The sequence below is a fragment of the Phaethon aethereus genome, assembly GCF_964289735.1.
Source record: "Phaethon aethereus genome assembly, chromosome: 12".
Taxonomy (NCBI): Eukaryota; Metazoa; Chordata; class Aves; order Phaethontiformes; family Phaethontidae; genus Phaethon; species Phaethon aethereus.
In genome coordinates this window covers 7,314,632-7,338,084 of record NC_138588.1, presented here as the reverse complement: position 1 = coordinate 7,338,084, position 23,453 = coordinate 7,314,632, and the positions used below count along the sequence as shown (strand labels likewise).

At 45.6% G+C, this 23,453-nt stretch overlaps 1 protein-coding gene across 1 annotated transcript in view; it reads left to right on the top strand.

Moving 5' to 3' along the window:
- Positions 1–316: 316 nt before the first annotated feature.
- The window catches only part of SLCO3A1 (solute carrier organic anion transporter family member 3A1), a gene marked incomplete at both ends in the record, with an annotated part of 137,871 nt that continues 114,734 nt past the window's right edge, over positions 317–23,453 (top strand). The window contains one exon of the mRNA XM_082005273.1: positions 317–481. Coding sequence (XP_081861399.1) covers positions 317–481 — 165 coding nt within the window. The remainder of the gene's footprint in view (positions 482–23,453) is intronic.

Sequence of the window (23,453 nt, the reverse complement as noted above, 5' to 3'; positions counted from 1 at the left end):
CTCCGCGGCGATAAGAACCTGCCGCGTCGCCCACGCGTGTCCCGCTGCGGAGCCTCCGCCGGCCCCGCGCTTTCCCCCGCCCCTCGCCGGCGGGGGCGCGGATCCGGCCTGCGCGGGGCCGGCGGAGAGCGGGAGCGCGGCGAGGGGAGGGGAGAAGGGAGGAGGAGGAGGCGGCGGCGGCGAGCCTGGCCATGGCAGCAGCCCGCGGGCGGAGAGGCAGCCGCCGCGGGCTGCTGCTGTGATTGGCAACCCGAGGAAGAGGAAGGCGCGGAGCAGCCGCGGGGCCCGCCATCCCGCGGCGGCGGAGCCCGGGAGGATGCCGGGGAAGCGGGGCTCGGCGGGCGGCGGCGAGCTCCCGGGGGCCGGCGCGCCGCGGCAGCGGAGGCGGCGGAGGAAGGTCTCCTGCTTCTCCAGCATCCAGCTCTTCCTGGTGTCCGAGTGCGCCCTGATGCTGGCCCAGGGCACGGTGGGCGCCTACCTGGTGAGTGGGGCCGGCCCGCGCTACCTGCGGGCGCGGCGGGGCTGCGCCGGCGGCCGCTGCCGGGCGGGGGGCGCCGGCAGAAGCGGTGGGGAAGTTTCCCCGGGGCGGCTCGGCGGGCAGCCCTCGCCGCCCCGGAGGGGTTTTACAACGTTTCGCGGCTTAAATGACTCAGCAGTGCCGAGGGGCTGCCCTCCCGCCGTCCCTCTCCCGTGCGCGGCCGAAACTTCGGCAGCCGGTGCCCTGGAGTCCCGAAACGCCGGGGCACGGCCGTGCCAGCCGGCCGGCTGGTCGCTGCTGCTGGGCTCCCAGATGGCCGGTAACCCGGGTCAAACGCCAGCCTTTCCAGTTTATACTCAATAAATAATACCACGGAAATCTAGCGGGGCGTTTACTTCATGCCTCCCGCGTTACTGATTTTCCTTGTCCTGTGCGAGCGGTGCAGCGATGTGAAGTACAGCAGCCCCGTCAGCCTTGGTGTTAGGTAGGGAACAGCCGAAAGAACACTTTGCACCGAATCTGCGTAGTGAGAGCTGGTGTCAGAGGCAGAGCTGTAGTAGAAGAGTTGGAAAGATGTCCATACGGCTGTGCTTGTGCCTTTGAGCGTACGCGGAGAGAGGCAGCCTGTGAAAATGAACTGTTCTTCTTCCAGCAGATGTAAGTGTATAGTTGATTTAAATTTCTCAAAATAGCTTGCTGAATTATAGTTTCCATGGAAAAGAAATGTATTCATAATCTCTGAGGTTTTTTGAGGCCATACGCGTAACTTACAGTAAGTGTAAGGTCTCTGCATTCCATACTTCAGTATTTAGCACTGCTCCTCTCTCACGTGCTCAAACTACTTATGCAAATTTGTACTGAACATCATCTATAATTTTTCAAGGTATGTGGCTAAACCAACTATGGTTAATATTCCCTATTAATATGAAATGGAAATTAGCAGTCATCTCGATATAATAAACCATGTAAGTTTAGTTTGAAATGTATTTGTAATTCCAAAGGAAACTACATCACATCTCTTGAGATAAGTTAGGTAATTCTATACTTTATGTGAGTATAGGTGGATAGCACTTAATTTGTAGGATCCAGACAGGACTATGTGTTTTTTATGTGAGTGACACCTTAGTAAGGAACTACATTGTTTCCGATGAGCTACTTGTAAAATGAGTTGTCAGCGTGAATGAGTCCGGGGTAATCCTTCGTCAAAGTAGTGGCCAAGGAAGAACCCACTGAGGTGATGTCACCCAGTGGGCACCGGTATGCTGGGAATGTATAGATCTGCTAGAGGACTATATATTGGCACACTTTGCTACAGTGCCTAAGCATAGAATCAGCAGTAATAGTCCCTAGCGTGGCATTTTCCTCAGACTCCTTTGCGTTGCTCTCTCCTCACCAGTTTACTGTTTCTTCTCCCTTTTCCCCCAACTCTCACGGCACGTTTTGTACCATGCTCGCTCCCTCTCGCGCTTCCCAGTCCTGCCGGCTGGAAGACCACTGCCGTTGCGGTTCCCAGAGTCCTAATCCCCTCCTCTGAGGGGTTAACTTGTTGGAGGTGCTGCTTTCTCTACCCTCTTCCATTCTCCAGGACTGTCCAGACCAGCATGACATCATGCCCCATGGCCAGCCGGATCCACAAACAGTAACGGACAACTGGTCGGGGTGGGGGGGAAGAAAACTAAACTCAAAACAATCCCCAGCATGTACAAGCAGTGGCCCAGCTGCACTGGGCAAGTGTTCTCCGTTCCCTATATAATGTATCTTCCGTCATTGCAAATACCATGCAGCTCTTCATACAATGAACAGATGCAAATGTGGAATTATCTTTGGAGGGTAAATCTATGTTTAAAGCAAATCTGGATGAGGGCTGTGCTTACAGGTGTCGCGGGAGAGTGAGAGCAGGAGCAGGAAAGATGCTTGGTGGAAAGAGTGGAGGATCTACTCATTTTTGCGGACCGAGTCCGATGGGGCCAAGTGTGGTGCTCGGGTGGTGTCTTGGGGGTGAAGTCGGTGGAGGCACCGCAGAGTTGCCCAGGTGTAACTGCCAGTGGATATTCATTTGCCCAGGCTCCTGGGACGAGCAGGGGCTGTTGGGCTCGGCGCTGGCGTGCCGGGCTGCTCCCCGAGGGACAAATTAGCAGGCGAGACAAAGCGGAGAGCAAACAGAAAGACAGACAAATAGGGAGATGCTGCAGAGGACGGACAGTGTGTAGTTCTGGGTAGTTGAATAAACTACTAATTTTAGCCTGTCAGCATTGAGAGAGTACTGTGTTCATACTTCTGCTTTGCTTGGCCACATGTGTGACTTTCCCTCGGTATTTGTAACTCAGGAAGAGAAACCTTTTTTTGCCTTATACGGCGACAAGTTGATTTCCTCAGTTTTTGTCTGCCTTGCTCTGCACAGGGAGACCACGAGGGCAAAAACTCAGCTTGTTAAGAAAACAAGGCAAGGGCTTGGCTTCTTAGGAGTGATTGAAGAGCTCAGTTTTGATTTGTCTTGGCTGTCGTGCCAGTACATTTAGAAGTGAATATTGTTATTTCTTTTTAGAGATGTAAAAACTTCTTTTTTCCATGTTCACTGCACAATAAACTAGCAGTGCCTACTTGAATATATGTACGAAGCATACATTCATTCATTATGTGGTTTTGAAGCAAAGATCATTCACTTTTATTTGTTCATAAAACACTGTGCTTGCCAGCAGGGCTTTATAAATAATAAATGCTGATAAAAATCTATAAAGTCCAATCTTTTCCCACAGAACTCAACAGTAAAAATACCCCAGGATGCCAACAGTGGATGTCTATGGTTAATTAGTACGGTGTCTCTCAGGTTCTTCCTGTGAAGTTTTAGGGAGTATTTGATCGATGTCGTGTTCCAAAATATTTGCCAATTATTGTGCTTGCTGTTTGCAAAATGCACATGTTCCAAAATGACTTGCTGCCATATCCTGCATAGTTTATGCAAATACAAGCCTGTGCTGCTGCCTTAATTTCTGGGACTGCTGAATACACCCTATTATTTACATATTCTTGTAAGGTTTTATGTATGCATTTATTTGGCTTCATCTAATTACTCCTGCGTGCCTTTGGAAACTCAAATTTCCCAGCAACTGCAGTGGCAGCGGAGAAAACGCTGCTTGTAGTCTGCAGGCATTCCTGCTGCAGAAGTTACTCAGGGTTTTTGCAGCAACTTTTAAAGCCCAGATGATTTCCACCCCCGGTTGCTCTCCTGCAGCGTAGGTCTGTGGATTAAAGAGCTGAGTGTTACTGGTGCAGCTGGCACCAGGAGGGAAAGGCTGGAACCTCTCCGTTTTCCAACCGGAGCCTTGTGCCTTTCAGGCAAATGCAGCAGTGTGATCAGTCATGCCGGCCGTGCAGCGACGAGGATTTCGATAAGGCTGATTCACATACCTTGGCAACACTTCCCTCCCTGTCCCCCCACCCCTGAATTCCTACACGCATTATATTTTGGAATATTTCAACTGGTAATAATGTTCCAAGTGCTCCTGACGGTTTATCGTTGAGGCATTTCATCACCCTGCCAGTCAAATCTTTTGCCTAGCCAGCGGTGAAATCATTGCTTTAGCAGAAGGCGAAGAGCTCTCGGTTTGACAGCCACCGTTTGTGGAGCAGGAGCGCAATTTAATTTTCTTTCCCTAGCCTTTTGCCTCGGCTCGCTCCGGTTCAAACTGACCTAGTTGCAAGCACCCAACATCTGCCAAAGACGCGGGCTTCTGTAGATAAAGGGCATGCATACGGGAGAAATGGGCATGCATGAGTCGAGAAACAGTTATTTGGTGTGCTCCGGATAGCTGTTCTTACAGCGCTTTACCGAGATCTCTGTGTGCTGCAGCTTTGAATGCAGCTATTCATGTGTTTTATCAAGTGATAGAGGATGACTGGCCTGAGCATGCGATGGAAAGGAAAATAATTGGTCCCTCCCGAGGAGGGTGCACTGGTGTTTGCGTGGGAATGAATGTCAAATTGTTTCTTGTTTTGCTGGATGAAAACTTTTGAGCCTCGTTTAACTTCCCGGCTAGAGCTTTGCCTATGTAGCAGTGTTTGACTGCAGCTTGCAAAAGCCCTCTTACCATATCTGCAGTAAAAATAGTGCCTCTGTGTGTGTATGTGATCTGAGACAGGCGCTTTCTGTTCGGTTTTATTGTTACTGGGGTTAGGGATATTAATGAAAATGTTAAAATTCCATGTTCAGGAAAGAAAGAAGTATCAAAGATAAATGCAGAAGTCAATCATCAAAGGGTACCTGCTGGGTCCTTGTGAGATGGACACCAGGGAACTGGGGGATGAAGAGCAGAATTTGGCTCTTGGATTTTTAAGTTGCTTTGGTGCACAACCCCTTCCCCTCCTGTGTTACATGTGACAAATACAATACTACTTACGTGTTATGGAAAGCTGCTGTCTCCTGTTGTAGAGACCCAGTCAAACTCTCCTTGACGTTGGTGGAGAGGTCCGCATGGAGGACGTCATTAAAAGCAATTTTAATACAAGAGTACTGCAGTGCTTCAGAGCTTTCTGTTGTGCTTGGTGCTGTACAACATAATTTCCCCCAAATATCTGCAGTCTGAGTAGACTGGGTGGGAGAAATGTTGCAGGTGGGGAAACTGAGGCAGAAATTAAAAGCTTGATTCTGTTGTTGAAGTTACTGATAAAGCTTTTGCTTGGTTAACAGCAGCAGAGCCTGAATGGCTTAGGCATGGGCACAGAAGATTCTGGCAGAGCAAGGAATTCCAGTTTCAGGTGCTTCAGTCCAATCACTGAACTGCACAAGCAGTTTTTCCCACTGAATTTATTATTGGTTTTATTAAAGTATTTATTTCCTAGAATAAGAATCGGCTTTACAATACTGCTTTTTTTTTTCATCTTTCCATCCTCAGCAATGCTGAGTAATAAATTGGCTGTAATGCTCATAATTTATTTGTCACTGGGGTATTTAAGGGGAAAAAAAAAAAACATGGAGTGAAAATAAATGTTTTAGTGGGGGTGAAGACTGCCAAGCATTGGCTGGTTATTGCTTACAGTTCATTTTCCCTTAATATATCTTGCTGGCAATGTTATTTCTGGAAAGTTGTTTCTAGTATGCCTTTCCCATTAGAGAATATTGTCTGTTTTGCAGCTGAGTTGCGCAGAAAGTTATTCTAAACTAGCTCTTTTGACTACATTAATATTTCTTCTCTAAGAAGCCTTTTGATGTTTTTTGGGTCTCTGACTGCAGGGTGGAGGAGAAACCAGATCCAGCTCTGGGTTCTGATGCCTTCAGACTCCTGTGGGGCTTGGGTCGGGAGTGTGGCATAGACTCATTAACGTAAAAACTTCATATGAATTAGTGGAAACAAATTTGGATCTGGTGTAGCTTGGGTTTTTCAGTACGAGGAAGGCTTGTGAGTAACTGGCATTTATACTTTGGTTTAAAGCTTTCTTTTATCTAGTACTATGGATGAAATGATGTAGAGATAGCAACATTTATCTCTGCTATTATATACTGTGTGCCATTTGCAGAATAAATCCAAACTTCCAATCTGATGCCTTCTTGGTTAAATGCGTTTAAAGGCAAAATGCACTTTATGTGTAAGAGTGCAGACTAATTGATCTTTGTGTTTTAATTTTTTTTTATCAGAAAGTTTGACGGGTCTTCCTTTTCTCTGCAAGGGCCAAGTGATATTTGTAAACCCTGAAAGAAAGAGCAGCCTGTTAGAAATGTTATGATCCATCGTAAAACCAGCGTCTCCTTTCTTTTGGCCAGCCTTCACTTCCAAAATCCCGTTAGCATTTGCTGTGCGCCTATGTGACAGCTATCTCTGAGCTAATGGCCTGCAGTATTTAATGCAGCTGAGGTTTAAAGGGGTCTTGAATTAGATCGGAGAATACGCTGGTCTGAAGGTCTGGGGTGTTCTTGCTTAGTAACTTTATTCAGTGTGACTCTTTAAAAATCATAATGGAGCCCCTGTCCCAGAGAGGGCTCAGCTGAGCTCTGCTCGCTCTCCTTCCCTGCGAGGGAGAGCAGATACTCCCTGTTTCCCAGAAAGGGGTGTCTCTCAGGTTGCACAGGCTTTCTTTTCCCTTACTTTCAGGATATTGTAAAAGACCAAAAGCCACCTTCTGTTCTGCTATAGCGGTGTAAATATATTGCTTATTGCTTCAAAAGAGTTACGCTGCAATTCATTAAAAAGAATTTGTCCTCTGTGTAAAATAATCTAAAATGTTTCCTTACTTGTACACTCCTTGGTCTCTAGTTATTCCTTCACAGTAGCAAGATTAAACAACGGCATACTATTTAGCGGGTGAGGTTACAGCTTGGATGAATTAGTGTAGCTGTGTCTTCTGATCAACACCAGGTGAAGCTGCGAAGTGATATATTTTAAGCGTTGTCCAAGGAAGTTTAAATAAACACGTGATAATGTTTTGTGTAGTAGCTCCTTTAAGTGCTCCACTGAAGTTCGGAAGAATTAATTTTTCCTACTGCATAGAAAAATGGGCCACCGATTTTGATTTACAAGGTTTCATTTTAACTCTGCAGCAAAAACCAGGACTAGAACCCCAAGAGTCCCGTCTCCAGGTCACCTTGGAGCAACCACTAGACTTTCTGTCTCTGTAGATACATGCTGTGATGCAAATAACATCGCCTGCTCCACAAAGTGGAGATTTCACACTGCCTCATACACTGTCGATACAATCGGTAGTATTGTACAATCAGTGACAGATCAGTTAGCTGTTTGGGGGGTTCCTGAAGTGCCTGGCACTTCGCCCCATCAGTGCTGAGAGGGCTCTGCCCTGTTATGGGGAGCATTCCATAGTGTTTAGAGAGATGCACCCTGCATCCAAGATGTCTCAGTTTGAGTGGATGGATCAAAAGATCCATCTTTTCTCCATGGAGAAAAGGAACCGTTACTTTTTCCCGGTTTTAACTGGGGATGCAGTTGTACTCCTGTAGAGTTGAAGACTTGGAGCACAAGTATGACTGGATCTACCCCTCCTCACTTAGGAAATCTAGGAAAGACCTCAGAACTAAAATTAGATTTCTTAACCTCTCTGGTTAGAAACTCTTTCTAGTCCAGCCTCACTCCGAATGCGATGTGCTTCTGCACTTCGGTACCTAAATATTTCTTACTGAGGTGAGGGGGCCGGCCGCCTCCTGCTCTCGTGCCGTGCCCGTCCCCTGAAGTTGCAGATCTCTTACGGGGCCTCGCGTTGCAGCAGGGCCTGAACGCCCTCAGTAATTCCAGATGACTACTTGCAGCATAAAAGCAAAATCTTTATTTCGGGTTTGTCTGAGTATTTATTAAATATATTTATTTAAATATTAAATTAAATATTAAATATATTTATTTAAATATTTATTAAATACTCAATAAAATTTAATTTATTAAATGCATTGTTATTTATTTTCTATGATTTAAGAAGAAGAAAACTTAATTTGCTGTGGTTTGGTTTTTGGTTTTCCTCTGTTGCCTCTCCCTTCAGCGTATCCTTTCTCCTCACCAAGCAGCCAGCTTATTTCCCTGTATTTTCTGAACATCTTTATCTTTTTGGTGTCTGCAGCTATCGCATGGATGATTTCTGCATGTTTGAAGGCCCAGTGACTTTTAGATAAGTGGCTGTGAGGGCAGGCGTGGGAGCACAGAACTGTTTGTTTTTCTGTGCTACGTAATGATCTGTTTTCTGGGTAAGGATTGCCGGAATCGTCTTGTTTTTAGAAGTCCTTTTAAAACTCTTACCATGCTGTTCAGCTGTATCATTCACAGTGCTTTAGTTTACTGAAAGTGGAAAAAGACTTAAAATTCAGTTTTATGGTGATCCAAAAAATGACAGTGAAGTTTTTGAAGGAACCTGGGTAATTCAGTTGTATTGAGGTCTTCATGACTCACCCAGTGTTATGGTTTCTGAAGCAACTATGTCAGGTTTGCTTTCAACTTTGGTTTTTCTTTTTTTGGTGCTTTGATGTTTGCATCTGAATCTGACATTTTCTCTATTTTTGTTTGTGTGTGGTTTGGGTTTTTTTTTTCCCCCCCAATAAAAAGGCAACTATAAACTCTACCACAAAGAAACTGAAAGAAAGCTTGGGTGTTTGAGAAGAGTTGTGGGGTGTGGAAGAATACAGAAACCTTTCAGAAATGCTTCACTTTTCCTTTTTAAAACTTATATTTTGCGGGGTTTTTTACCTCCCAATTTTTGGCTGAATTGAAATCAACATTGGTTTTGGGTCAATATATAAGAAATAGCCTTGAAGTATATGTTGTATATATGTATTTTAAGATGATTTAATGCCTGAAGAATCAAATTAAATTGTGTGGAATTGCTTTACAGTCGAGGTGCCGGGTAGTGGTGCCTTATGTGTCCCTAAAACAGATGAATTCTATACATTTATGTAAGGTGAAAAGTAACTATTTTTCCTGGAGCCTGTTTGGGACCTGTATTAGATGGAGCGTTGCATGCTTTCAGCTGGGAGGGAGCACCTACATTCAAATGCAGGATGGCCAGAGGATAGCAGTGATGAGTATGTTTGCCATACCAGGACAGAAAACCAGAGTTTTTTGTAGTTTGATATTTGTTCCATCCCTTTAACTCTCCAAAGGGATAACAGGGAGTTAGAAAATACCATAACTTCATAGGATTGCAACTCGTCGTGTTCAGCAATGAATGGTCTTTGTGTTCTCTGGTAGGACTTCAACAGGAAGAGCTGCAGAGAGGTTGTTTTGGGGTTCTTTGTTTTTATTTCTGAAAAGGAGGATGTAAATTAGCTGCTACCTCTTTCCACTTCTCTCCTCAGCTTCCTGCAAACCTAGTTTGGCACATCATTAGCAGTAGACCAGAGAGTTGCTTGGCTTGAAGGGAGTCTCTGAAAGGCTGCAGGAGGACTGGCATGTGCCTTCCTTGATGCAGTAGCAGGACAAGTCCCCTGCACCTCTGATACCAGACCTGTATGTACACATACACGTGTCTATGCTGAGAAATGCCGAGGGGCAGAAGAGGGGCAGCATTTGAACCTTCCAAGAGAGAAGCTAAAAATACTGTCTCAAAGAAAATGATTTTGAAAAACATGAAGGAGAAATGCCCCCAGTGGTATCCTGCTGCTTGTTGTGCCATGCTAATGACTTTTCACCTGCTGGAAACATGCTTGCTTCTCATCCTGACACAGTGTGAGTGTTGCATGATATATTGAGACGCCAAATTAGGGGTTGTTCCTTTCTTTCCCTGTAACTGGGAAATGACAGAGAAATAACAATATGTAACTAGGTCTTGATTTTTAAAGAGGAGGAACTTGAGTTTAGATTTCCAGTTTTTCAGTCCTCTGGCTTGCTTCTCATTGTTCCTCTGAGCTGCAGAAAGAGATTTAATTGTCATGGGTTGGTAAAGCTATTTTTGCCAAGTTGTTCTTAAAGCTTCAACTTTCCTCTTTTTAAAGAGTATCCACCTTGCTTGGTGAGGTATTGTGGTGGGTTAACCTTGGACTGCAGCCAGATGCCCACCTAGCTGCTCTCTCATTCCCCTCCTCAACAGGGCAGGGGCAGAAAATGAGATGGAAGAGCTCGTGGGTTGAGATAAAGACTGGCAATTACTGTCAGGGGCAAAACAGACTTGACCTGGGGAAAATTAATTTTTTTTGCCAATTAAAATAGATTTGGATGTTTAAAACAAAGGCAAGAATTAAAATACCACCTTCCCCCATCCCACCTGTTCTTCCCAGGATCACTGGGAGCATGTCTCCATCAGATGCTTGCTGTGCTCTTCTGGGAGAGCATACACCTTCCCCCATGAGCTAGAGTAAATGATTAATCATGTTTGAGCACCGACATGCTCTTTGCAGAATTGTTGGCTGGCATCGGGTAAATGGTTTTCGCTGTGCTTGGATCCTGTCTGCACTTGGTGGTCAGTCACTGTTTTTGTGGTGTGCCACTGGGCAACAAGCAAGTTCAGACCAAGGAGAAACACCTGTCTGTGTGACTAAAATATGGCGATATTCTTTCTGTCCTGCAGGCATTGTCTGTAAAATTTGATTATTGTGGACATTAACCTTCCCCATAGCCTATGCCAAGTGCTGCAGTTTGTGTAATGGGCAGAGAAAGCGTTGGGCGTATAGGCCCTTTATGAGAAATAGTGGGCAGCATTTTTAGGGCTTACCAGCAAAAGAAAACTGTGGGTTTTGTTTTTGTCTTGTTCAACGTACAGGGCCGAGAGCGGTTAATTACAATGGTCCTTTCAGCCTCTGCATGAGATGCACACTTTGTTTCGTGGTGCCTATGGCTAGTTATAATGCAGGTCCTTATGTCAGAAGTCAGCGCAGCTGCTGGCTGAGGGACAGGAGTTCTAGCTGAAGGGATGCCTTGTCTAGGGGTACTTGTTTGTGAAGGGCAGTGATGTTAGTTTTGTAGTATCAGCTGGTTTGGGTGATCCTGTATTTGGTCTGATCCGAGGCGCTCAGTGCAGTGAACGCCCACTGAGCTCCACTGTGTTCCTGCAGGAACCTGCTGCATCTTGTGTTCTCCAGCTTTGGTCCAAAAAGGGTGCTTTGACCTAAACTTATATTTCTGCCATCAAAAGGTGGCAAGCTTGAGCCCTTGGGTCACAGTGCTATGATGCTAGTCTAGGTTGGGTTTGTTTTCTGTTTCTTCTCTTGCTATAATCTGTGATATTTAATACTATTTTAAAATAGTATATCAAGGGAGATGGCTTGGGGTTACTGAAAAGCTTTCCCATAGTCTTTGGGTTTCAAACCTACCAACTTTAAAGAACTCAAGAGCAAAGACTGAAAAGGGAAGACTTCAAGTATTCCATGGAGCTAGATAAACTGCTCGCTTCCAAGAGTTTATTTGCTCAATTGAGGCCACTTCTGCATTGACAAATCTCTCCAAATGAATGGATTCCAAAACCAGCTTGAGAGTTATTTGATGGCTATTGAAGTTAAGCCACACTAGCAGACCATGTGCTAGAGGCACAGCTTTGTGGGTTTGCTGTGTCATTTGGCACAACTGTACAAGCTTTCTCAAATGCTGGCCCTGTACAGAAGTCCAGTGTTTTCTGTGGATTAGGGTGCATCAAGGCTGCTGTGTTGCTCTTAATCTCAGTGCTAGCTCTTATCAAGATGGCAGAAGTTTCAAATTTCTTCTCACTGTGTTTTCTGGAATCATTTGGGGTTTATGATGTAGCCTCTCGTAGCTGAGATGGCATTTATTGATTTGAATCATTCAGCTTAATTCAATGCTGGACAAGCTTTTTGCCAGAATTTTTATTTTGCCTTCTTATTTAAATAGTTCCCTAGTGAATTACTGTAGTTGTGTATAATGACTCTTGGGAAATACTGGATGCAGCCTCTAGAATCAATTCTGTGCCATTTTCAAATTGCAAACTCTTGAAGTGTATCTCTGAACAGTGCCCAGGGTTCCTTGTTATCTGAGTTTTCAAGATGCTCCCACATGAATAAGCTGCATCTTTGGTATTCTGCGGGCAGGTATCCTGTGAGCAACTGGTTCGCAAGGTAATAACTTGGAGGTAAATCTGGATGCAAAGTTCTCTCTGCTTTCACTGCATTTCTGGGACCAGAGGGTTGCTGGTGGGAGAAACTGGTTTGCTTTCATCCAGGACATGAAATTTTTATTTCTTCATGGTCAGGGCTTGAAACCAGTTGAGGACTTTGCATAGCTGGAATTTAGAGTCAAGGGAGGGAGAGTGGGAGAGTCTGCAATGGAGAGCTGCTTTTACATATGGAGAAAGTCCTTCAAGTGGGGCTGCAGCAAGTAGTCGTTATATGGCTTCACTGAATTGGATTTCTGTCTTGTGGAAGCCACAGTGAGTCTGGGAATCGGTATAAGGTTGTATGGTCTCATGTCTGGAAGTTTTTTCCAGGCTCTCCTGTAATGTCCCAGGTCAATACTTCTATGTCCCCATTTTCAAAGTGCCTTGCGGTAGCATTACTGTTTGGGGGGGTGGCTGGCCAAAATGAACAAAAATTTTCTACAAATGGCCTGTGGCAAAGATGTTGGGGGGGTCTTCTGGTTTAGCTAACAGTGCCTCTTGGAATGAATGGAGTGTGTCTGGTTATTCCAATCTTGAATTTGACCAAAACATTATGGATTTGTTAGGCATTGCACTGAGGCTTCAAGGTATGGGGTCTTTAAGAGATGCACAGAACTGTGATGCACTAGAAATGCAAGTTGAAACTAAAATGACCTTTGCTTTCTCCTTTATTTGCCCCCTATGGTGCATAGTGTATAGATTCAGACACTTTCAATTTGATTCTCAGCATCCTGATTATGCTCAGAATTCTTGGTATCCAGACAGCGTCACAAAAAAATTAAGTTCATGGAGTGTTTCCAGGAGTCCATGTCACTGTGTATTTCCTTGCCATCTCCCTCACCCCCACTGCTCATGCAAGTGAGAGATTAAATGATGGGGCAACAGCAACTTGTTTCCTCTAAGCCAACAGGAAGGAAAGGCTTCCTGTTGGCTAGGCAGATTCTGTTGGTGGTGGCATCTTGGCAGGGACAAAGGAATGTTCCTGCCACACGTGGGTAATGTTTTCAATTGTTTTCAGGCTTTTACTTTGCAGCTGGCTGTCCAGAGCTGTCATGTCTAAACTGACTCCCTTCATCAGTCAAGGCTAATGTTCATGCCCAGCAAAATCTGTTTTCATTCGCATTTGGACAATGCAATGTGTGGCAGACTTGGGAGAGCACAGCTTTGCCCATGGGATAATGCTTGTTGTCTGAGGAACAGCTACTACTTGTATTTTCTGGTGAAGATGCAGACCAGGGTGGTTTGGGCTCATTTTCTGGCTTTGTCATGGACTTCCCCAGGCCTTCGTTGGGCTTTTTCTCTACATCAGCAAATGTGCTAGCTATGGTTATCTGGCTTCGTGGGCTTCTTGTGGGCTGGGATGATGGGCACTCAGCTGCTACAGTGATGGTAACTGGAATGAAAGAGGCACCCTGGCTTGGACCCTGAACCAGGTCTCTATCAGCTACGATAATAAGTTGAATTAATTGAATTAATGGTCTGGTAAATCTGTGTTATCCTTCCTGTGGTTGATCTGTGAGGCTTCTCCCTTCACCCTGGGCTATGAATCAGCCTTGTTGCCCGCTGAATGGTATCCCTGCTTCCTTCACTCCTGCCTGAAACCACAGGGTTGAAGCACCTAGCCCTTTGCTTTTTGATGCTTCACATGAAAAGACTACTTGGGGCTGCTTTACTTGCTCTTTGGTAGTGATGGATTTTAAAAGAGCCTGAGGGTATTATTTTTCAAAGATGCTTTCTGAGCCATACTCTCATTGACGAAAGTGACTTACTCTGTCTCTTTGAAAATAGGACTCTTGTTCCAAAGCCACTTAAGTGCTTTTGAAAAAATTTCTTTCCCTGTTATTGACTGCAGTGGAGTCTAGCTTCATTTAAAGCAGGCCAAATTTAGAATCTAAATGTTATGTGCCTGGCTAATAAACTGTAATGTAATTAGTACCTTGGGGAGGCAGGAACCAGGGAGAAGCTGAGTATAAAGAAAACGAACTTCATGTAGAAGCTGCCTGCAAAGGTTGAGTGAAGAGCTGTGGAAGGAGTTGAAAACGTGGGATTTGAAACGGCTGCAGAGGATATTTGTGATGGGAAGAAAATGAGCATGGAGCTGTGAGGAAAAACTTTAATAGGCTTGGGTTAAAGACAACAAAAGATCTAGCATAGCAGTTAGTGAGACTGGATGAGTGAGAATGATCCTTCCACCAGTCAAACTCTCAGTTAATGTAACCTGCAGCCAGGCTAATGCAGGTGCCAGTTTTCCAGCTTCCCCCATGCAAGCTGGACTGGACGCATCCCTGTTCTCCATCACAGGTCCACTAGCTTCATCTCCCAGTTTGAGAAACCCATGCTCAGGGGCTGCATTGGCTGCTTTGAGATATCAGGGGCTTTGTCTTGCTTGATTTCATGCATATGGATTTCATTTCCCTTTGCTAGCTGTGTATCTCCCAGTGATGCTTCGCATGGCTTTGAGCAATGCACCTGGAGGGGACAGATACCTGCTGGTGGTGGGAATACTGCAGCCACGTATACAGCTCTCGTCCTGGGTGGTCTGTCGTGCACCTGCAAAACCAGGGTTAAGAGAATCCAAAGGTTGGGAAAGTACAGGGTGAAAAGAGATGGCACTCATGTTGGCTGCACTAACCAATTGGTTAGTGGCATTGAACATTCAATTTGAGAAGTGGCAAAATGGGGAGATGATGTGATGGTACAGAATATAAAGCTGCATGGCTTGTGTTGCACTCGGGACCAACAAACTTAAACATGCACATGTCACAAGTCTGCCCTTTACAACTTCCACCCCCCATTCTTCACACAGGAAATATTCAGATAATAACCAGGTTCTCAGATGGGAACAGATTTAAGATCACCTTCGAGCCTCGACTTGTTGCCTGTTTACACCATGAACCCACTATGCTCACCTCCCAACCTGCCCCATTCTTCAACGGGAAGTTCGGCAGCAGCCAGCACGCAGCTCCCGTTCGTAGCCTTGGCTCTGCACAGAGACAACGTGGAAGGAGAAATGAATAGTTTGTGAACAGCTTTGTAGGAGGGTGTTACTTAGCAAATAAGCAGGACGAGACCGACAGCTCTTGTGTGGGCTGCAGGGTGTGAGATGGGAATAAGCAAGCAGCTCATGTGGCTTTGGGACAAGCTCAGGATGTTGCCAGTTAGGTGCTAGAGAGACCTGAATTCCACCTGCAGATGCTTATGGTAATTTGGTATTTCTTTTACAAGTTGTTACAAAGTGCTGTAGATTGACAATGCAATGTGGCCATTTTGTTGGTTCCCTTGCTTCCTCTCAAGGCGTACTAAATTAAAGCTTTTCATGTACTGGTTGATGAGAAATGCCTCTAACTTCTGCCTAAGCTGGGTTCCCATTTGCTGTAGCCAGGCATCTTGCTGCTGGGTAGGGCGAGGAGCATGAGAGATATCAGCAGAGCCGGAGCAGATGAGGAGAAAAGTAGTAGGACTTGTCAGAAAACCTCCTCTCTCGGTATATAGCCTTTATATAATCACCGTTGTCCTCCAACCGTGAAAACTGAATTCAGCTTCCATTAAAGCTTTTATTAATGCTGCTTCACAGTGTCCTGCCTGTGTCACTTCTGCCCTCGTTCATGCCTGGCAGCTGGGAATGCTTCTCTTCTTGATCTGCACTGTGGCATAACTCAGATGCAACCCTTAGCCCTGAATTCAGCTCTTCATCATAAATTAAGACAACAGGAAGTCCACTGCATGACAGGTTTTCTTGTCAGGCTTGCATTATGGTTTCTGCTGTGGTAAGTAGCCTTGTTTATAGTAGAAAGCCTTCTGTGCAGGCGTAAAAGTGTTGTGTTAGGAAGTATTTTATTAGATAAATAAGCAAACTTGCATTGATTTAGGGAGGTGGAAGAGTGAGGGTGTTGCAATGCGACAGTCTAGGATCCTGCCTCTCCAGTGCTTTGATAGTGTATGGGAAGGGCTTTTTTTCCTGGTAAGAGTCTTCCAGAGACAAGAGTTTCATCTCCTCTTTTCCACTGGGAGTGGACCCAGGATGATGGTGCCTTGTTTGCAGAGTCCTGGGCCCATGTATGAATCTTGTTGCCAGTTGTGTACATGGCCAGGAGTGCCTTTGATGTTGCAGAAGCCTACACTTAAGTTAGATACAGTTTAAATTCCTCTTTAGCTGGCTTGCTGGCCATAGGAAAAAAAAGAGATCTGTTTCAATGTGTTAAAGATGCCCCAGCTGCTTTCCCTTGGCTGTTTGCTTTGACAGAGCTGAGTGGCCGTTCCTGCTCATAAGCCCCTGCTGCTACGCGCTTATTCCATGTGGAATTCTTCATCCTCCGGGTTTGAAATGTGCCGGCAGCACTGTTCAGTTTTTAAAGCACACAAAAACACAGTTACAAGGTTGAGGTTTGTGCTTCTCTGCATGCTTATGATGCATTATTTTGCTGCCAGTGGAAATGACATAACATTTAAAAATAAATAAGGATTCAAATATCCACTAGCTTCGTTGTATGTGTGCTACTAAAGAGCAATGCAGGCTACAAATGGATTCTGGCACTGGATGTATTTATGTAGATCCCTTGTGAGAGACTAAAATATCACCTGTCTTCACACAGTGAGGTGAATCTTGAACAGCAGGCTTGGAGGCAGAAAGCTTGTGTGGACACTGAGTCTGCAGTTGTAATAATATCACTATAGGTTGGGGCTTCAAAAGGTTAAAAAACCGGCAGATCTTGGCCATGATGCCCATCCATTTCAGAGCAACAGAAAAAGCCTTTCAAGTTTTGCTGGGAAGTTCGATGTGGCCTGGTGCTCTGTACCTGGGTCTATTTTGAGCTGTCAGTGACTCATGTTAACTTTCCATGATGAATGTGAGGGGGAAGGTTGCAAATAACACCCCGATGATCTCTTTGTTCACACCTCTCGAAATGGGGCAGTGTTCCTTCCTCTCCCTTGGAGAAGGCAGGGAAAGAGGTCAGGTCAGTGCCTTGTGTCCCGTGCAGGATCCTTGGGAAGAAAACTGGGAAGAGGACGACAGCCTGTTTTGCTTCAATGTTTACTTGGATTAGAGGTTAGGTTTTTATGTTGCACATTTGATCAGTATGGATCCCAGTTTCACTGGAGTAGTGGAAAATACACTCGTTCAACTGCAAGAGGCACGTGACTTTTTTCTGGTTTAAACTCTTTTGAAACAAACTGTGGCTTTGCACTAGTGTATCAACTCCTGACCAAACAGGATATCTTCTGTGGGTGCTGTCTGCTCTTTGCTCTCTTTGCAATGTGCAACAAGCATATAGCATTGCTGCGAGCGTGTGTGGCATTAGCTGCGTAACCCAGAGAAAGGCGCACCCAGGTAACGCTGGCTTTGTGCCCTGCGTTGGCTGAGGGCAAGTGGCACAGGATGCTGTGACTGCTGAAATGTGAGGAGGAGATGCACAGTGGGCAACAAGAGATGGCAAAAAAGTTTTCTGCATGGAGCCAGAGGAGGGGGGTGTCGTGGTTTAGCCCCAGCCGGCAACTAAGCCTCATGCAGCCGCTTGCTCACTCCATGGTGGGATGGGGGAGAGAATTGGAAGAGTAAAAGTGAGGAAACTCATGGGTTGAGATAAAGACAGTTTAATAAGTAAAGCAAAAGCCGCGCATGCAAGTGAAGCAAAACAAGGAATTAATTCACCACTCCCCATGGGCAGGCAGGGGTTCAGCCATCTCCAGGGAAGCAGGGCTGCATCACACGTAATGATTTCTTGGGAAGACAGACGCCATCACCCCAAACATCCCTCCACCCCTCCTTCTTTGTCCCAGCTTTATATACTGAGCATGACGCCGTATGGTATGGAATATCCCTTTGGCCAGCCTGGGTCAGCTGTCCTGGCTGTGTCCCCTTCCAGCTTCCCGTGCACCCCCAGCCTTCTTGCTGGCAGGCCAGCACGAGAAGCTGGACTGTCCTTGACTGCTTAGCAACAACTCAAAACATCAGCACCTTATCAACATTTTCTCATCCCAAATCCAAAATATAGCCTCATGCTAGCTTCTGTGAAGAAAACCAGCTCTATCCTGGCTGAAACCAGGACAGGGGGTTGCCAAAAATGCATGTCTTGCCTGGACTAGGAGTGCGGTGTGCTGTTTCTCTGGCTGCATGGTGTAATACCCTTTCTACTCAGGCCACTGCAAATCCTGACCTTGAATGTGTGCTTAATTTGGACTGTGTCAGTAATCTCGGAGCTGGTCATTAGAATATAAAATTAGTTTTTCACACCAGTGAGGCATAGATCCGAGCTGCAAACTCCTTGTGGCACCAGTACAGTAACTTGCAGATTTTCCAGTGCTGGCCTAGAAACAGCATAGACACATGCAGCAACAGCCAAGCTAATAACACCCTACTTCTCAGCAGTGTTTCAGCTGCGGCATCTATTATCCCTGTCATGTGAATGCAAATTTCTATGCAGAGATGATTTCCAGACCTTAAGCAGAGCCAGCTTGGGTGTGTTCACATCGCCACCCTTTTCTGCTTTCCCTTATGTTCGCGTGCCCAAAGCCAGCACGGGTGTCGGCATCCGCGGTGAGAACATATTTTAAGTTTCCAATGGCTTTATTGGACCAGGCATGGTGTTGACACGAGTGATCAGCAGCCTGAGATGGGAAGTCTTGATGCCCTCACTATTCCAGTGAGGTGGGGAGCAGCAAGGAATGCTGATGCCTGAGGCTGGGCAAAAGGTATTAAGCTTGTTGCCATCCTCCCAGCCATCCGATAGCGGAGGAGTGGGCAAAATGCCATGGGAATTGTCTGCATTTTAAAAAACTGGGCTCAACCACAAGTGATCGTCTCAATGCTGGAATCGTGGAGCAGAAAAACATCAGAGCAGAAGATCAGCATTGTTCCCTTGGGCTTAAAGCCTGTGCCTGGTGGCTGTGCTGTCAGCTGGAGGGTGGGTGGCAAGACAGGCTGAGCCCACAGGTACCAGCTCTACGAGGAGGAGCTTGCCTCTAACTATGGGATGCCCTTTGCCCCGTCCCACATGGATGCTGGAAGAGAGGATGAGGTGACAGCTGAAGTGGGTGGAGGCACGTGGGAGCAGTGGCTTGCTTTCTGGGATGGTCACTTTGGCTCTTCGAGGAATCTTGTGTTTCCTGGCTCTGTAATGGAGACTCTAGGAGACAGTTTGCATTTGTTTTCCTTTGGGAACATAGTTGCCAGGCAATTATTTTACACCCTGTAGCACTGCAGACATGTCTCTTCAAGTCCGGTCTTTTACCACATAACTGAGAAAATGTATTTTACATTAAAAAGAAGCCTTTTTAAAAGGCCCTTCAGGCATAAAGTCAACGTGTTTTCTATATATAACCCTGTATTATTAATACAGTGAACTTATCTGTAGACTCTGTGGGTGAATATGACTTGATCATTGGAGATACGAACAATATCATATTCATTTTGAATGCACTGTGCCTCTGACTCCATAATGGTGCCCCCAGCCTTCAGTTCATTTCTTAGTGATAAAGTGGGGCAATAGTGTGAAGCAGGTTTGTGGATTGCATTTTTGCTGCATGTTAATATAAAATAAACAGCTTGGAGAACAAATTTACCTTGGTTCAGAAATGCCAAAATCTATGGGTTTGGGACAGACTAGAATGATGAATGTGAGCATGTATTGTTGAAATAAGTCCGGAATGGCATGGCAAAAGCTTCCCTGGATTTACTTACAGGGGTTGCAATATAAGTTGCTTTGGCTGGAAAATTTTAAGGTGGTGATTGATTTCTTTTTTCTTTTTTTTTTTTTAATGTGGGTCATTTATCACTCTGTGCATTATGTGAGATCACTTTCCCTTTTCAATCATTGAAGAGTGTTTTAGGGTCGACTCAGGAGGACCCTTTAGCCCAGGTCCTTTTGAGGTTAGTCTTTGAAATTGCCCGAGACAAATGCGTGTGTACAGACTTTTATGGCTCTGTAAGAAGAGGAGATAGTGCAAGCATGGTGCAAGCTTTAATTACTTCTTGTTATCGTATGTTAGGCAGTGTGTCCACAGAAAGGCAGGAGGCTGGGTTACATGATCTTCCTAGATTCCAAGCCTGCTTTCTGCATGAGCAAGATGTGCAGATACCCACGCTGGTTTAGTTTACTGTGGTCCCATTGACTGATCTGGTGTAGACTTAGTCTGAAGGAACATGAACTTGTGCAGTTAACAACAGCCATGTGGTCCTGATGAGCTCTCTAATGCCATAGCCAAATCTTAGTGGAGCTGCTCTTAAAGACTGGGTGGGAGATGTCTGGAGTGGGTAAAATGGGAATCCCTCTGGAGACAGAGGATGCAGTTAGAGACAGAAAGGCAGTTCCTATCAAAGGGGCTGATGGAGGCTGATGGACATGGAAAAAGGCAATGAGGCTGACACGATTGAGGGCTGTGTACAGTGCTGTAGATAAAGTACTTTGGTCAGAGCCTCAGTGACCTGCTAAGGACTGATCTGCAGGACAGACATGAGGACATAAAAGTAGCAGGCAAGGTACAGCTGTCTTTAGCACAGGTGCATACCCATACGAAGCTGTAGCTTCAGTGCTGTTCCCAGTGTCATGGGCACCAGCATTTGTCCCCGATCACAACACTGTCTCCACCTCTGTGCTCTCATGCCTTCTCTGGACTTGTCTGGTCCAGTGGGAGGTTGCACACCACTAACTCTTTGGGGCCAAGCCGCATGTGTCTCACATATCTTGTCTGCATTAATTTTACTGGATGTTGTAATAGCTTCCTGGTAACTGTTTTCATCTTGTGTTAGAAGCCTTTTTAACTGAATATCCTCTTAATCTATTCTTTACAGCCCTGGCAAAACAGCTGTGTAAATTGACAGGAGCCAGGAAATAGCAGCTTCGCAGCTAATAACGTGGGCTCCTGGTGTTTCCCGCTGTGTTTTAGCAGGAAGTTGTCTAACTGAAGCCGCTGTGCTGCCACACTGCTCATTCCCTGTGTCCCTGCTATGAAACCAGCATCCACGTGAGCTGCACTCCTGAATGCTCAACCTGGTGTCAGCACACAGGGACTCTTTATAATCCTTGCAGCCTTTTCACATGACGTTAGTATTTGAGGGACCTGTCGTGTCTTTCGTAATATTTTATGTAACTCTTGAATAGAGTTAGCATCTAGGAGCTGTGATGGCTTATCTGCTGGGGAGCAAGCTTGCGAAAGGAAATATGGGCATGTCAGTCCTCTTATCTAACAGTTACAAGGGCACCGGGAGCATCCCATGTGCAAACTGCAAGTATTTAGTCAGGTTACACCTTACATGCAGGAAGCCCCATAAAAGTGGGGTATAGAGGAGGGTGGGAGAATGATTCTAGCCATGGGCAGAGGTTTTTCTGGAAAATAAATGCAGGTAACATATCTGCTGTGCTAATGCTGTTTTGTAGTCGGCCTGTGTATTTTAAGGTCACAGCCAATGTGAAAGCAAGAATTTGGGCTGTGCTCTCCGGGCTGCAGCCACCCTGGATGTAATGCAGTTGTGTTCCTGGTGTTCTCTGGCTAAAAATCTGCATATTGACAGTTTATTTCTCAGCCGTACTTTTATTTTGGGATATTTCTGCCCCTCCCCGTGACTGTCAGTGTTTTGGAGGCTACTCTGCTCATGCTGGTCTCAGCACTTTGTACTTTGATGCTGTTTTCCTCTGGATGCTCAAGGCTGATGTGATGGTTTTATTCTTTCACCATGGCCTCCCTGCACCCCATAGCCTTGGGGTATCACTTCTGTTGGCTTTCAATCTTCCAGCCTAAGTTACTCCATCACAAATTAGTTTTGTTGACTGTACTTGTCTCATTAATGTTTTGTGCTCTATGCCTGTTTACACAGCTGTAATGAGTAATTATGAGTTTGCTACCTAGGTCCGGCTCAGAAGTGAGCACCATAGGCATGATTTTGCACGCTCAGAGTTACTTGCTTACGTTGGAGAGATTCTCATCGCAAATCCAAAACATAGCCTCACGCTAGCTTCTGTGAAGAAAAGCAGCTCTATCCTGGCTGAAACCAGGACACCTATTCTGCTGCAATTGGTGTTCATGGGACCTCAACTATAGCCATGTTGCTTGGGGATGTGCTGGAGGTGGTAGCACAAAGGAGGCCTCCCATAGCAAGGGCTTTGCTTGGTTGATTTTGCTGTGTGGTGTTGAAGTCTGGAGTTCTGCCAGTCTGACTGCACAAGCCCCATTAGATCCCACCTTGTAATAAAACCAGTCCCATGTTGTGGATGATAAATGTAGCCCTGCCGCATGAGTGCCTGGTGGGGCAGCCTGGGGCGATGCGATGATGTCAGTGTCCCTCCACCTTGGTGTGCCTTGCTCTGAAAATACCGGTGTAGTGTTTGCTAGCAGCATCTGAACCCATCTGCTCGGGTTTGTCACCCTGGCTCCCATGGAGAGTTGTGAACAGTGACACTGCTCTTAGATATGTGCTCGAGCACTGCTCACCGAGCAGCGTGGCCGAGGCCACTGGAGCAGGGACAGCCCATGCTGTGCCCTCGCACAAGAGGACGCTGTTTCCCCGGTGGATCACAGAATCATTTCATCCCAACAGGTACCTGCACCCGGTGGTTTGGATGAAGTGGCAGCCTCTTCTCCTGACATGCGCGTCTTCACTTGGCTTTGGCATGGGGGAGAATTATTGCTATTGCATTGCCTTCAGTCATAGGGTTTGATTTTTAGGGTTTTTTTTGCCCTGCTCAGTTCTTGGGTCTTTAGTGGGAGAGAATTACAGTAGCAGTGTAAAATGATAACTGCCTGTATGGGATGAAGGCTGAATTTTCAAAAATTATGAAAACAGTCCAGTTTTTTGAGATCTGACTTGGAAACTTAGGGTCAGGTTTGGGAGCTTTTGTTTATGCAAAGCAGCAGAAGTGGGTTGTTTCCATTTTTCCATTTTGTTGCTGATGGGGCTATCTTTGTCCAGCTGTGCCCTGGTGTACCCTAACAGAGGATAACTGCCCCTGGAGAAGAGATGCTGTCACAATACTTTAAAGTCGGTCAGACTGACTCCTGCTTTGTGAGGTTTATCAGCAAAGATTTGCAGTGCCTCCAGTGGGAGGCTATTTTTATTCTATCTAGGGGCTACCTTCTGCTCTGAGGTCTTTATCACTTTTTTTTTTGTCTAGAGAAACCTGCTTGTTTTAGGACAACCTTAAATATCTTCATCTCTTGCAATCTGAAAAAACAAGGTAGTCTTTTATCCAAGGGAGAAGTTTTTGGCGTTTCTGTGATATGTTCAAGATTTCTTTTGTAATTTTTTTCTTGTATAAGGGGGACACTGCTATAGACATGAAAATGTGCTGAGTTTTCTCCCTTGAGCAGGGATGACAGCAAGTGAGGTACCTAATGTTTCATGTTCATACTCTGATCAGTGCTATGACTGTTGCAGAAAAATCCACATTATGTTTCATTGCACCATGTAATCAAGACTGGAGGAGCTCTCAAGAGATGATCTGGTTCATTTTCCTGC